A 16,282-nucleotide genomic window follows, 5' to 3' on the forward strand; every position below is an offset into this window, starting at 1 on the left:
GTATTTGATTTAATTTGGAACAGTTAGATTTGTCTGAATTGACAAACTACTAAGTGTAATGTTAGAGAAGCTCTTCAAGCCCTTGGAGTGGCTAGGCCCAAACAATACAACTCTATAACGTTCTCGATAGTATGCACCATTATTAGCAAAATAACGTTTTAGTCAATAATGGATCTTAAATAATAAATTGTTTAAGCAGTTACTCCACTGTAGAATTTTAAAACAATCGATTTTTTATTTCTTAGTCTAAAATGTGCTTTAGGATGTAAAAAATGATATCCCAAAACATGGAGAACGAAAACAATTCAAAAATATAATTTTCAATTTCGCCGCAACGCTTCTTATGTATAACTAAGCTGACCACTCTGACGAAAAAATCCGTACACCTCGCAGACTGTGTGCCTGACCGTGGTGAACGATCGCGCTTCGATGCGGAGTAGTGTACGGATTTTTTCTTCAGGGTTGGTCAGCTTATGTATAACCCATGTGTACTGCAAACCTTAACCGCGTTTTTCTCGAAACCACTGGCCGGAAATGTAACTCGAGCAAATGATTTTTGGTCGCTTTGAAATTTTCACAGTATATTCAAAATTGATTTTTCTAGTCACGTACGCAGGATTAAATTTTTTATTGCTTACCTTTTTATTGATTAACGATTTTGTGTAGATTTTTATGACATTCTCTACGTTTTTTCATTCAAAACTGCGCAATTTCGCTTAAAATCAAACTATCGAAAAAATCGTATGTACATCGCTATTGACATAAGGAATCAGAGAAACTTTAGTTTTTGGTGCTAGGTAAAAAATCACGGGAGATAGATTTCCGACCGTGGACCCCTTCCAAAAAACGCGCATGACGTGAAAATGCTGCAGAGCCACCATCTTGTGATGAAATTACTCGAAAAAATTATTTTATTTGATACAATACTTATGTTATAAATCCCATTCAACAAGATGTCGATTCACCATTTTATTGAGCAATAAAATTTTTTTTCGAAATAATCAGACTATTAAATGGCATAAACAGTGAATTTTAAATTAACTTTATTGTACAGTTTTTTAACATAGCCGTGTATTGCTGATCAGAACGCAGCAATGCAAATGGCAGCATCATGTTACCGGAAGAAGACAAAAATATGCAAAAATTTGTCATGCTTCTCTTGCATACATTTCGTTATTTTCAATCCTCTCTTCGGCTTTCTTCTGGATGAATTTGCTCGCAATAAAGATGGCAATAAATAAGCCAGTTTATCAGGAAGGAAAGACAAGCACTGTCGAACTACACTAATAAAATAAAATACCAATTAATGCGTGGAAAACTACGCATTTTCAATAAAAGTGGAATAACCCATTAAGTGGGTAAAGAGTTCATATCCATAAATGAATACAGCTCTTGTACGTCAACCTGGGTATGTTTTACCCTTTATTTTTCGCAGAACTGTTACAACAAAACGCGTGAAAAATATCCATTCATGCAAATCACGCCAGAATGAAAAATACTGTCAATAGAATTATTTCTGAATTAAAAAAACATAACATAACATTCATTTCACATTATTGTCTCCTTAACTACTTAACAAAATAAAACCGCCAACTGGATATATTTTTAATGGCTAGATCTTTTGGCTGCTCTAAAAATGCCAAACGCATATTTGCAACATCCTCAGTAGTTTAAACAGCCGTTTTTATGAGCATTGCCGAAATGTTCCGTTTCCGCCACTTACTCAGATGCAGGCCGGTAATTTGCAGCTTCCGCTACGAACCTTAGTTTGCAGGTTAACTCCCTTAAAATTATCTCATCGAGTAGTTGTGAAATAAATAAAAAGCACCAATTGTTATAAGAAATAAAATACCCATTTTTTGACAGCTCATGAAATGGGTAAAGTTTTATTACCGTGTTTATCTACCTGCATTTTTTTTTATTTCCTCGTTCTTTTCTTCTCTCTACACGCTTGATTCCAATTGCAGGGTTACAGTAGACCACGTTTGGATAAATTGAGATCTATTCAATCAATTCAGATCAAAGTTGTTTTTGGGAATTAGAAACAGAACTACAATAAGAATTGTTTTAATTCTTTTCTTTTTGCTTATCGCTAAGAGAATAAGCGGGACCATTTAATTCGTTAATATAAATCGATAACATATTTTCACGAATGATTGCCCATAAATCTATTGTATAACACATCAAAGAAAGTAAATAACGGAAGAAAATTATTGTTTTTAGGGGATAGATCCAAACAAATGACAATTGGATATAGATCGTAAAATGCAATATTTTATGAATTTACTTACACTGGTCGTTAGCAAATTGAATCAAAATGTTAACGGCTTAGAAATTAGCTCCACAAATACCCTAAGCTAAGAGTAAGTAATTGATTTTAAATATGTGCAATGTTCCAATAAGAATAAAATCACATAAAACTTCTGAATAAAAAATGTTTTGAAATTTATTGTGAACACAACGGTGATCAATATATTTATTTCGATTTTTGGCATAAATCGTTCCAATTTGCATTGATGCATTAAAGAAATATATTTATATTCTGCCTGCCACAGTGGAAAAAAAATTAAATATAGCGCTTGTGAATATAAATGATCATTCTGTCAAAGTTTAATTTTCTGTTTGATCTTTGTTTACTTTTTATTTAAACCTCGCTGAAAAACGTGTATAATTTTAATTCGCAGACCTTCATTGATAATTGATCTTTATTCCAAACTTGTGAAAATTCACTTGAAACGAAAATAAATGTTCTCCCCCACGTCGATAGGTATCATGTTCAATTAGAATGACACTCACAGTTCATTTTAAATTTAAATTGAAATATTTTAACCAATTTTTTAATCAAAGTATGAAATCTCGACAAACATATAATTCCGGCTTAAAAGCCAACTGTCAAAATTCTCTTTGAAAGGGAATTCTGGACAGACCGTTACTCGCCAATCACAGATGCTGGCAGTAAACAAAAGAGAAAAATTTTCTCTTCCATTAACTGCTATGAACTGTGTTTATCCAGCGACGGTCTGTCCGGAATTTCCTTTCAAAGAGAATTTTGACAGTTGGGTTTTAACCAGTAATCATATTTTTGTCGAGAAATAACTATCATGGCACCAATTACAACCGATGGTTTAACCTCTAACTCGACGAGCGCCTATTCAAACTGAATAAAAACATGCATAAGTATATCAATTTATTTTCTTTTGTGCATATTATGTCACTACAAAGTACTGCACATCATCGACCAACTTTCAACTATCCAACACGTTAAAGTTCTATGTTCAGAAACATATCGGCAACAAGTTGACAAATTGTTCTCAAACCCTATGGAACGAGATATTTGACGAAGAAAAGCTATTTTACTGCAAGAAAATATCGGAATGAATTTACTCATTTTCTTTAACTTGAATTTGTTGTTTTTTAACATTGACGTGCAACGCAGATCAGAACGCAGCCATATAAATGACAGCATCGTTTGATTAAAGCTTACCAAATATTTTAGGCCGGTTTAAAAGTTAGTCCGGTTTAAAAACAGCTGGTACGGCTTTGTGCTTACGGCTATAAGAATACTATCAAATCGATTATTAAGGCTCAAGTTACCTCAAGGCTTGGTAGTGTGCGTAAGAAAAATTGTGTTCAGCTTTGCCACCAGATTATCCATTTAAACCTTTTCAAAACTCTAAAAGAAGAGTATCAGTCGATTTATTAGATCATCACGATTCAATTCATGCAAAATACCTGTTGCAAAAACCATCGGTTTAGCTGAATGGTGCTTTTGAAAAAGTGGCTGTGGTTTTTTCATTGCGCAGTTGTGTGGCGTGCCCCAGCACGCTGTGGTAGTGTGACAAAAAATCACAGCCCCTTTTTCAAAAGCACCATTTAGCGAAACGGATAGTTTTTCCAGCAGTTTTTTTGTATGATTTGAATCGTTGTGATCTAATAAATCGGCTGATATTCCTCTTTTAGAGTTTTGAAAAGGTTTAAATGGATATTCTGGTGGCAAAGCTGAACATATTTTTTCCTACCCATACTACCCTGCGTTCAAATCTAACACATGCTGACAAAAGGTAACTTGAACCTTAATCTTAATTGATTATCTTGGTTAATCAACCAAATCAAATCAATAAATCGAAAATTACCCGATTATCACTATGACCATCATTACAGTTTTGAGGCACAATAATAAATCACGAACTACGAAACGCTTATTTTCGTATGGATCATTAAAGTTTGTGTAAAGCGAATGACAACTATCATACACGGAACAATACCTAACAATAGATGGATTGGAGAAGTCTTTTGTTAGATTAGATTCACCCTGGTGGATAATCATTGTTCCTTATTTCATAGTTGTCGTTACTCTCCTTACAAACACTCTGTGTACTACGTAAACAAAGAAAGCAGCTTGCTCTGACTTGAATCCTAGAAAACAAAACAGCGCACTATGAGGAAGCACATTCCCCTGAACTATTGTTTTCATTTGCTGAAATGTTTAAAATTGCGACATGCAATCTAAAACTTTATAGCATAGGCCCTTTCATGAATATCATTGCATGGGGAAACGCCTAATGCCACCCACTGAGAAATCGCAAACAAGTGCTTGAAAACCGTCCTACATTGGTCTCAAATTGGAACGGTTGACGAACAGAAGACCTACATGTGACCACAATAAAACAGACTGTTATGGAGGGAGAACGTAAAGAAGCCGAAATCAGTGCGGCCAAACAAACCAACATGGAAAATGATCGACATTGTGATAGATTTATATTTCATGCAAAATTTGATGATTTTGGCTTAATAAGTTGAAGCTATCAATCAGAATTTTTCCATGATATTAATAGTTATGAATTAATAAAATTTGGATGTATATTACTATGTGAATTATCGACATGCTGTTTGAAATAGTTATCGAAAATCAACAATCGCATAAATCACTTTGGCAACATTGTGCGTGCTTTAGTGTGTGTATAATTAGTATTTTGAGATGATTTTAGGAAAATTCAAATTATAATTTAGAAAAAATTCATCTCATCATTTTCTTCCCATAAACAAACTATTTCAAATTTCTGAAGTGAGTGATTTATTCGGGATTTAGTAACGAATCGTTCTGTGAGCCAGTAATAGTGATTTATCTGTGGATTGATGTGCAATTAGGTGAAAGGTTTCGGTGTTTATTGCGAAGCCTGAGCTAGTAGCGATGAAGAAATTTGTCTCATCGCTAATTTCAAGGTAAGAAATCGAACAAAAATAATGAGTTGTTTATTTTCAAATTATCGTAAGTTGATTGCGCCTATTTGGAGAATGTGATAAATGCCAAAATATTGCTATATTTCACCCTAAGGAGGAAAATTTGGTAAAAACCAAAATTTCTCACTAGGGTGAAAATTTGTTGGTAAAAACCAGTCTTTGTACAGGAGGGCACAAATCCTTATTTCATACTATGTTGCGTTTCGGCTTCGCCTCATCAGAAACCGACACTAACACATTGTCCGAATAGATTAGCGCCGGCTTGACGCAAATCCCTTAAAACTAAAACACACTATGTGTTTCAATCAAACGACTGATCAAACGTGATGTCCCGTTCGAGCAGAAGTTCTGTTTATGCCGATGAGACACAAGTGAAGCCGAAACTTGTCTTGGCTTAGCAGGCCTATGCGAAAGCACTATGCTATATTTCACCCTAAGGAGGAAAATTTGGTAAAAACCAAAATTTCTCACTAGGGTGAAAATTTGTTGGTAAAAACCAGTCTTTGTACAGGAGGGCACAAATCCTTATTTCATACTATGTTGCGTTTCGGCTTCGCCTCATCAGAAACCGACACTAACACATTGTCGGAATAGATTAGCGCCGGCTTAAATATTATTTACACTCCAAAGATTTTTTTTTTGCTTTGGATAAGGTTGATTCTGTAAAGTCGTATTGTTGTATTTTTGGTTTAAAGTTGAGTAATCACGCAATGAGATGAATAGAGGGGCTGAGATGAATTAGGGAGCGTCAACCCTAGGGTGGATGTACCAATAGTCGCATACTTAAGGAAAACTTTTGATAAAAAATCGATGAATAGACCTATGGGCAATGTCAATACATTAAACGAAAGCTTCCAGTCTCTACTTCATAGGAAAAATATAAAGATGGTTTAATAACCAATTTATGTATTCAAAACTGCTTGTACCACTATAGGAACACATGTACCAATAGTGGTGCAATCGCTAATTTCGGTTCATATTGTTGCAAATCCCATTGCTTTCTTATGGGACTTGCAACTATAGGTACACGATATCAACTATAGGTGCAAGGGAGCTCAAAATTCTAAGAAAATCATTTTTTTCAATAGTTATTTGAGAAAATTTCCAGGATAACAGTTTTATTGTCGCATAATTTTAGTGCGATGAATCGATAAAAAAATATTTGTTGATGGTTGGTACCTTAGTTTGGCGTATAACCCACTACTGCAACTATTGGTACACCTCAACTATAGGAGCCCCACCCCACTTGTCTTTTGTTTGCATTTTTACCTCTGAAAATTGTGATCAAGCGCATGGGGTTAGTTTGTACCTCAGTGCAACGTTCTAATGTAGAAAAAGTATGTGGAACGTTCTAGGGTTAAAAGCTACCTGCTTCAGATGTTTGGATATTTCATAAGATGTGGAAACAACACCAGTCATTCGTATCTAGCTGTCTATTCGCAGCGAAAGGCTTGAATGACTCGTAGTAGATCGAAACACAATCTATTTTGGTCATAGTTATAAATAACTTATACGTAGCAATGCGCTCCCCACATTATAAAACGCGCCTTATTCACGGTCATTGCCAGTTGTGTTGAAAAACTCAGTTGAATAGCTTCTACTAGTTAGTAATATGATGGTGAGAAGTAGCAAAAAGAAAAGTTCTCTGGTTCCTGAAGTGATGATTACTAACCTTACGAGTGTAGAACATAATGATGACGTATCTAGAGAGGCAGCACGTGAGAGGAATTCCCGATCTGTATCCATTTCCCGGTTAAAATCGAACGATCCCCTGCGTAAAGAAATTATGTTCATTCGAGATAAATCTCCTTTCGAAATTGGGAGAGATCGTAATTTGCAACTGGCTTCATCAAAAGCCATAATAGACAAGGCTCTTATCATGGACATTTCTGGTGGGATTACAAGGGTGGATGAATATGTATCACTTTTTTTTTCGCCGGAATGTGTAATAGATGAGGCAGCATGCAATGATATTTCCACACAACAAGTAATTGAAGTAGTAGTGATAGAGGAAGAAGAACATTCGGAAAATACAATTTGCTTAGATTTAGATGATACAAAATATTCATTGCAAGATCAACAATTTTCAGCAGTCCCTGAAAATATATTACAAGCTGTTTCGGCAACACAACTTAAAACAGAAGTTGACACTGAACCAGTTACTATATTTACCGAACAGACGATAACAGATGAGCCAAATAATTCCGATCATACCGATACTATTACCATCGGCAATGCAAATCTAGATGAAAAATATTTACAAACCATCGCATTAGAAGATCTAGATATGCCGAAAGAATTTAAAATAAAAGAAAACAAACCTTTAGACGATAATGACGAAGAAGAAGAAAAAGAATCCGGTGAGAAGGAATTAGAATCATCTTCTGATGAATCGTTTGAAGAGCTAGTGGATCCTTCTTTATGGAAAACATACAATGCTGATGACGATGATGATACAGCATGGTTTTATAAAAATACGGAAAAAGATCTTCCTGAACTAACAGAGAAGGAAAAGGATGATGAATTTAGGAAAGAACGATTGGCAAAGCGATCCCCTGTATTCTTAACAAATTTAACAGATCGCGCCGGTCCAATAGGATCCGAGATAAAACTTCAGTGTTCAGTCGCTGGTTTCGAAACAACAGCTAGGTGGCTTAAAGACGATCAGCTTGTTGAAAGAACATCCAAGTTAAATACAACAACGATTGACGGTCTCCATTCATTAATTCTTAAGGATATTCAGAAATCCGACGAAGGTATATATACAATCATTGCCAAAAATAGAGGCGGGGAAGTATGCTCGTCCGCAAATGTTCAGGTTTACGAAGTTACAATAGAAAAAATGGAAATTCCTGTAATTATAAAAATCAGAGGTAGTCGACAACAATTCCTTTCCGCACAAAACTAATTTTTTTGTTTCAGATTACTATCATCATCCATTGAATGATTTAATTATAGAATGTCAAATCACTTTCAAGCATAGTAGGTGGATGCCTGACATACTTTGGCTAAAAGAAAAAGAACAAATTGTACTGGATGAGCGGATACGGGCAACCTATGAAGGCAACGAGATTTTTCAATTAAATATTTATAACCCTACTATCGCAGATAGTGGAGTTTATACATGCATCGCGAAAAATTCCGCAGGTGTTGTGAGTATTGCACACGAAGTTGAGTTTACTGATAAAGTACACTTTATTCACCTTCCTGGAATGCATCACGCAGCTAGAAAAATCAGCACTGAGGAAAAACTGTCTGAAAAACAGAAAATAAAATTAGCAGATGATCGAACTACTATTGGAAAAGTCATACGATCGCAAGTACCAATGGAACCATACAAAGAAGAATCGTATGTTATTCGTAATTCAAAAAACAAACTATCATGGGCAGGACAGTTGAACAATATTACTGCACAAATAGGGCAGAAAGTGAAAATGATTTGCTCGGTCAATGGAGTTGAGGCAATTTTGAAATGGCAAAAAAATGGAAAAATGATTGATTTTTGTGAACGCATTAAACTGCTCAATAGTGGAGTGATTGCTCAAATTGTCATCAAAGATGTTCTTCCATCAGATGCTGGCGAATATACATGCACTGCGAAGAACAATTATAATGAAATAAAATCAACGTGCCTCCTGAAAGTTATTCAACTTGCAACCGGGGAAATGACTCCTCCAACTTTCACGAAAGCTATAAAAGGTATACTCTAGACAGCAAAAAATTTTCCTTATCATTTTAACGGTTCTTGCGAACGTAATTAAATTTAGGTAGATTTTATCATTTGTAGTAGATTTTATCATTTTATTTTGTAGACCGTGGAATATGTTGAGAGTAGAATGGTAGGAGAATGTCGAACAGTCTAGAAGAATTCCCTCTCATACTTCTACTACCAACTTACCAGAACACCAAAGTGAAGATGAGCAACGAAGCGAAGGGAAACGTATTCTAGTGAAAACTCACTCTAAATACTCTCCCGCAACCGTGTGATAGTAGGTTCACGCAATAGACACTAGAGTTGTCTACACACTTTGTATTAACTCAGAAATAGTTGTTGATAACAATATTGGTTTCTTCTCACTGTCCTGACTACTGAGCGCTCTGTTGCACTAGCGATTGTTCGTTTTCTCTACTCACTACATATGATTGAGTGTGTATATAGCGATACGCTGTATGTATAATACTGTAATGGAAATTGCCTGGTTCCTATAATTTCAACACTTCCCCTCAATTTTCATTCCTAACATTTCAATCATGTTTGAAAACTTTGTTTTTGTAAGTGATTTAGTAAATACATCTGCTACTTGATTTTCTGAAGGCACGTATTTTAAAATTATCTTCTTCATTTGAATTTGTTCACGTAGAAACGTATACCTCACGTCAATATGCTTAGTTCTCTGGTGGTCACGGGGCTCTTCTGCAATTTTTGTGCACGGTATGTTATCCTTAAATATTGTGAATGTTCTTGACAACCGAATTCCTTCCTTCGATGCTGCACAAAGAGAAACCAGCTCTACCTCCGTCGATGGTAAGCAGACGAGTTGTTGCCGTTTCGTTCCCCATGACACCAGATTTCCAAATACCATGAATGCGCTTCCAGATATCGAGCGCCTATCTTCCTCGTCATTGGCGAAATCCGCGTCAGCGTATCCCAAAAGTGTCTCCTTGTCCTTCATTCTTCGATAGACCAAGCATAGACTACGAGTGCCTTGTAAATATCTCAAGATCCGCTTAAGTCCATTCCAATGGGAATCATCCGGGTTATTCTGAAATCGACTAAACAGACTGACCGCAAACGTAATGTCGGGTCTACTCACTAATGTTAAATATTGTAAACAACCCAGCAAGACCTTGAAAGGTGCGTGTCGCATTCCTTGCGAATCATTTCTCTGCAACTGCCGGCCCAAGCGTCTTGACCCACCAACTGTGCTCGAAAAACTGCCTAATAATCGCGTGCCTACTTTCTTTGCCACATTCAATACACTCACACTTGCTCACAAAACCGAAGGATTTACTATTCCCTTCTCTCATTTCCAACTCTCACAACTAAAAACATACACGTCGACAAAGCTTTCGCTCAGTTGACAATATAAAGCACGCCACCACTCCACCAGTCTCGCATCCATCAATCTTTATTTTTCTCTCGGTTTCTCCCTCTCGTTTCCCATAAGATTTCAAACCGTCAGCCACACACACTTACTCACGGGACAGCTCGCTTAGGTAAATATGTTCAACTGCAACCCACACCGTCGCACACCCATCGCTCTGTCGTTTTATCGCTCAGTTTTTCCCTCTCGTTTCCAGAGCTTCGAAATTACACTTTACAAAGCACACACATTACAACGGGACAACGTATTGAAGTTCTATTCTGGTGGCACCTTCCTACTTTATGCTCGAATCGTGTCGTTTACAAATAATAGGGATGACTATTTTCTTTTTTTTTGCCAGCCATATTCAATGAAAAGATATTTTTGTATGCTCAATTTATATATTTTTTTCTATGCAGGTCTTATCTACTACAGTGCGCTGGTCTGTTGTCCTATATTTTTCTTCCATTTCATACTAGGATCTACTGGGGTGGAGACCGATTTACAATCAGTCATCCCGAATTTATTTAGGATCTTCGAAATATATCTCTCTTGAGACAAGATCATCCAGCCCGATTCAAAATTACGTCGGATATCTAGGCCAAGAAAGTTATGAACTTCCCCTAAATCCTTCATTTTGAATCGTTTGGAAAGATTGTGTTTTAACCATTTTATCATCTTTACATCTTTACCAATAATAAGTACGTCATCAACATATATTATGATAAACAAACCATGATTTTTACAAATGTAAAGACAAGTATCGGACTCAAGCCTTGTAAAACCCAACTGAGTAATAATTTCATTGAACCTCAAATTCCACGTTCTACTGGATTGTTTAAGCCCATAGATACTCTTGTTTAATTTACACATATTTATATTTCCATCCATATCAGGAGGTAATCTCATAAAGACATCTTCTGTTAATGACCCATTAAGAAAAGCCGTCGTAACGTCCATTTGATGAATTAATAAATTATTTCTAACAGCCATTGAAAGCATTGTTCGTATTGTACACATTTTGGCCACTGGAGCAAAGGTTTCGCCATAGTCCAATCCTGGGCGTTGCGAACAGCCCTTTGCAACAAGCCTAGCTTTATACTTATTAGACTCATCGTCTTTTATTGTGAATATCCACATGGAATTGATAGGTCGCCTTCCTTTTGGAATGAAACTCACCAAGGTCCATGTCTGATTTTCCAATAAAGAAGCCATTTCTTCATCGATAGCAGCTTTCCATTTTGGCCAATCATCACATTTCATTAAAGTTTCAATATTTTATGGGATTTCTCCTTCAATATTTGCAACTAAGAAACTGTTTTCAAAATTAATAGAATAGTCCCGATGCCAAACAGGTGCTCGTCGGGATCTTTGATTTCGACGTAACACCTCAGATTCCATTTCATCCACAGAATCATTTTCGAAACTATCTTCAAATTCATCTTCAGATTCGTCCTCCGCTTCTAAGAAATCCTCATCTTCTTTATCATTATTTACCTCTTCATTTAGATTCTTAGACACCTCTAGCGATTTCGTTAAATCTTGCTCAAGCATCTCATCACTTCTCTCTATGCTTTTATTCGCATTTACGTTTTCGTTCGAACTCTCATTTTTCTTATCGAAATAAAACTTTCCTTCATCAAAAATAACGTCTCTTGAAACGATAATTTTATTCCTATTATCATTCCACAAACGGGAACCATTTGGACTATAGCCGACCATAGCCAAAATCTTGCTCTTTTCATCCAGCTTGCTACGATGCACCTTGTTTATATGCGCATAGGCAATACAACCGAACACTCTCAATTTACTAACATCTGGCTTGCATTTAAACCACATTTCATAAGGCGTTTTGCATTTTGGTAATGCGTTGGTGGGGCTTCGGTTTGTCAAATAAGCAGAGACATAAACCGCCTCTCCCCACAAGGCATACGGCATACCACTTTCATGTAGTATAGTTACAGCTTTTTCCATCAGAGTGCGATTCATACGCTCGCTCACTTCGTTTTGTTGAGGAGTATATGGTGCGGTAGGTATCATTTGGATCCCTTTGCCACTGCAAAAGGCCATGAATTCTTTACCAAAATACTCGCCACCATTATCCGATCTTAACATGGAAATTCTCGAATTTAATTGAGCAGTAACCATTGCTTCATACGCCACAAACTTCTGAAACACATCACTCTTATTTCTGATTAAGTAAATTATCACGAAATGAGTGAAATCATCAATAAAAGAGACATAATAACTAAACCCATCATATGTCTTTTCTGTCATTTGCCCACAAACGTCGCTATGGATCAATTCTAATGGCCTCTTTGAACGACCCTTCCCGTCTTTATTAAACGCTTCTCGTGATTGCTTACCTATTATGCAACTTTCGCATACAATAGGATTAAGCACCTCACTTTTAAGTTTAATATCGAGCCCTTTCACCATATTATTCTGCACTAGCTTTTTCAAATTTGTTTCTCCCAAGTGAGCAAACCGTTGATGCCAAACATGCATATTCCTTGCAACTTTACCCAAATTCGCACAATCATTCGTTTGCCTCAAACATTCATCCATTTTTACATCGAGCACGTAAGGGACCATTCATAAATTACGTAACGCTTTTAGGGGGGGAGGGGGTACGACAAGTTGTGACATAGGGGGGAGGGAGTGTTAACTAGATCGTTACGTAACATGTTTTCATCGAAGAAAAAAATTTTTTTTATCACCATTAGCCATTGAAATCGACTGCTCATTTCCTGTCACTTCCCACAAATGGTTGAAATATCTCATTTCACGAGGCAATGTTACAGGTAACTCATTAAATGACGTATCCTGAACCCTTTTGTCCCTCAGCTTATCCTCCTCAATTTGCTTCACGCGAACCATATTTATGCGTTCTAGAGGAATCCTCACTTTAAAACCGTTCAGGCGATCTACCTCTGTTACCCTATCATTTGCTCCAGCACCAACTTGAGCCATCAATGCCACATTTGAAATGGCACCGGCAAGATTGTTGATTGATTTCTTCTCCTTGAGAAATTTCTTCTTGAACTGGAAACAATTTCGACGCTTGTGGCCAGCTTTGCGCTTCGTATTCTGGTTCTGCCAGACCTTCTGTCCAATAAAAGCTGTCTGGGACGACAACCCGGTTTCTTTTGGTATAGCCTCATCAGCATCCAAAAAAATACGTTTAATTTGTTCCAGTGACATTGTCTCTAGATCCTGCTTACGTATCACCGACAACGCGCCCAGCAAACGCTTAAACTGCTCAGGGATGGTAACAAGGAGTGTACGGATTTGCTCCATGTGATCTACTGCCTCTCCCATGCTCTCAAGCTGACGCACAATATCGTGATGAGCAGCAAACAGATCTCTTAAAGTCTGGAATCGTTGGTTGCTCAATAAATACAATTTTGACCGTAACCCGATCATGGCAATCGCCCCCCGCGGTTGGTAAACTTCCTGCAGCTTTTCCATGGCCTGCTTCACTGATCTGCATTGAAGCACGTGACTCATTGAGTCGTCATTCAGCGCCATCCACAACTCGTTTAAGGCCGCATCTTCCTGCTTAATGCGCAAATTAAGCTTCTTACGAGCATTCTCATCTGCTGCCGTGGCGCCAGCCACCGGTTCCGCAAAATCTTCCTCCGCAATCGTTCTTTCCAACGTGTGCAATAAACCATCCTGTTTAAGATGTTGCTCCATCCGAACCTTCCAGAGGGGAAACGACTTCTCTTCACCACTGAACAACGGTGCCAACGAACGACGAGTTTTATTCTCCATAATGCAATCCTGGGCTCAAAATCTGTTGAGAGTAGAATGGTAGGAGAATGTCAAACAGTCTAGAAGAATTCCCTCTCATACTTCTACGACCAACTTACCAGAACTCCAAAGTGAACATGAGCAACGAAGCGAAGGGAAACGTATTCTAGTGAAAACTCACTCTAAATACTCTCCCGCAACCGTGTGATATTAGGTTCACGCAATAGACACTAGATCACTGTTTACACACTTTGTATTAACTCAGAAATAGTTGTTGATAACAATATTGGTTTCTTATCACTGTCCTGACTACTGAGCGCTCTGTTGCACTAGCGATTGTTCGTCTGCCCTACTCACTACATATTAGGGCATTGCAAAAAAATTTTTTTTTGAATTCTCAAAGGCCCCCCCTCTCATATTGTGACAAATGTCAAAGTAAGCTCAGATGCCAAATTTCACATCATTTGAACAATTTTAGACCCCCGCCCACTTCGCTTGAAATTTTTTGAAATTGGTGCTATGGGAAAATATGGAGGAAAAATACATTAAATGCAATAACTTTTGAAGTAGCAATCAGAAAATTACAATTTATACCTCTTTTGAAATGAAATAATTTTAATATTTGAATAAAGATTTATTTGTTTCTAGAAAAATACGGAAAAGTGAGGTACTGGGTCATTTTGGCCCCAAAATCCCCTATTTTTAATGATTTTTCTGCTCCGTGATGCAAATCATACATATTTTGTAGTTTTTCTAATGTGACAAAATTTAAGAAATCGAACGGAACCCTTTTGACCTTAGTCCGAATACGAGAAGTTGGGGTTATAGGGCTTTTTGTCAGTCATATTAAATTTTATCATTTTCTCATGCATATATCTATATTATTCTTCAATCAATTTTCATAAAATGTAACTTATTGAACGTGTAAAATTCTGAGGAATAGAACAAAAATAAAAACGTTAAAGGTAAAATTCAGAAACATCAAACTTTTTGATATTTACTCTACAAATCTCATTTTTTCATTATTTGTCCTAATACCTCACCTCCCCCTATTTTTCCAGGAATGAAACTTTTCTCATGTGATCCCTAAGCATATTTTACACTAAAAGTAGTAAATTAAATAAGAATTTTGTTGTTAAATGGAGTTAATATGTTCGATTTTATGATAAAAATGTGAAATCGACACTATATGTCAGATAATTTGATGTTCCTGAATTTTACCGGTAACGAATCTATTTTTGTTATAATCCTAAGGATTTTCCACGTTCAACAAGGTATAGTTTATGAAAATTGAGTGAAGAATAATAGAGATATATTCACGAGAAAATGATGAAGTTTAATATGAATGACAAAAGGCCATTTAACCCCAACTTCTCGTATTCGGACTAAGGTCAAAAGGGTTCCGTTCGATTTCTTAAATTTTGTCACATTAGAAAAACTACAAAATATGTATGATTTGCATCACGGAGCAGAAAAATCATTAAAAATAGGGGATTTTGGGGCCAAAATGACCCAGTACCCCACTTTCCCGTATTTTTCTAGAAACAAATATATCTCCATTCAAATACTAAGATTATTTCCTTCCAAAAGAGGTATAAATTTTAATTTTCTGATTGCTACTTCAAAAGTTATTCCATTTAATGTGTTTTTCCTCCATATTTTCCCATAGCACCAATTTCAAAAAATTTCAAGCGAAGTGGTCGGGGGTCTAAAATTGTCCAAATGATGTGAAATTTGGCATCTGAGCTTACTTTGACATTTGTCACAATATGAGAGGGAGGGCCTTCGAGAATTCAAAAAAAATTTTTTTTGCAATGCCCTACTACATATGATTGAGTGTGTATGTAGCGATACGCTGTATGTATAATACTGTAATGGAAATTGCCTGGTTCATATAATTTCAACAGAATACTGTAAATAACATTGCTGTGGTGATCGGCTGGAACGGGATATTTAATTTTTGTGTAGAATTTTTCAACTGTTTTTATGTTTCTATGTGCAAGTTGTATGTGATTGTAGTCGTTTTTCAGGTGTTTTCCGATTTGGTTTTATAAGTATGGAATGTATGCTAATGACCGGTAAGTAGTTTGCAGGTTTTTATCGGTAGTCTGAAGGGTGAGTATGTTGCGTTCGTGCATGCTATTGATGAGTCTGTGTCGAAGTTTTTTTTGGGTAGTTGTTAAGGCTGAGTTGTTTATCTA

At 36.5% G+C, this 16,282-nt stretch overlaps 1 protein-coding gene across 4 annotated transcripts in view; it reads left to right on the plus strand.

The window, feature by feature from the left end:
- The first annotated feature begins 6,823 nt into the window (after positions 1–6,823).
- LOC131694759 (palladin-like) overlaps positions 6,824–16,282 on the plus strand; it is a 43,299-nt gene continuing 33,840 nt past the window's right edge. Inside the window, exons 1-3 of one of the 4 annotated variants that reach the window (XM_058983251.1) lie at positions 6,824–8,114; positions 8,164–8,940; positions 9,032–9,555. In XM_058983251.1, coding sequence (XP_058839234.1) covers positions 6,854–8,114; positions 8,164–8,940; positions 9,032–9,084 — 2,091 coding nt within the window. In that variant the 5' untranslated portion in view covers positions 6,824–6,853 and the 3' untranslated portion in view covers positions 9,085–9,555. Of the gene's footprint in view, positions 8,115–8,163; positions 8,941–9,031; positions 9,556–16,282 lie in introns of those variants that run through there. The other 3 variants (XM_058983252.1, XM_058983253.1, XM_058983250.1) reach the window with 3 other exon arrangements.

This window comes from Topomyia yanbarensis, unplaced genomic scaffold (genome assembly GCF_030247195.1).
Source record: "Topomyia yanbarensis strain Yona2022 unplaced genomic scaffold, ASM3024719v1 HiC_scaffold_138, whole genome shotgun sequence".
In the NCBI taxonomy this organism is placed as follows: Eukaryota; Metazoa; Arthropoda; class Insecta; order Diptera; family Culicidae; genus Topomyia; species Topomyia yanbarensis.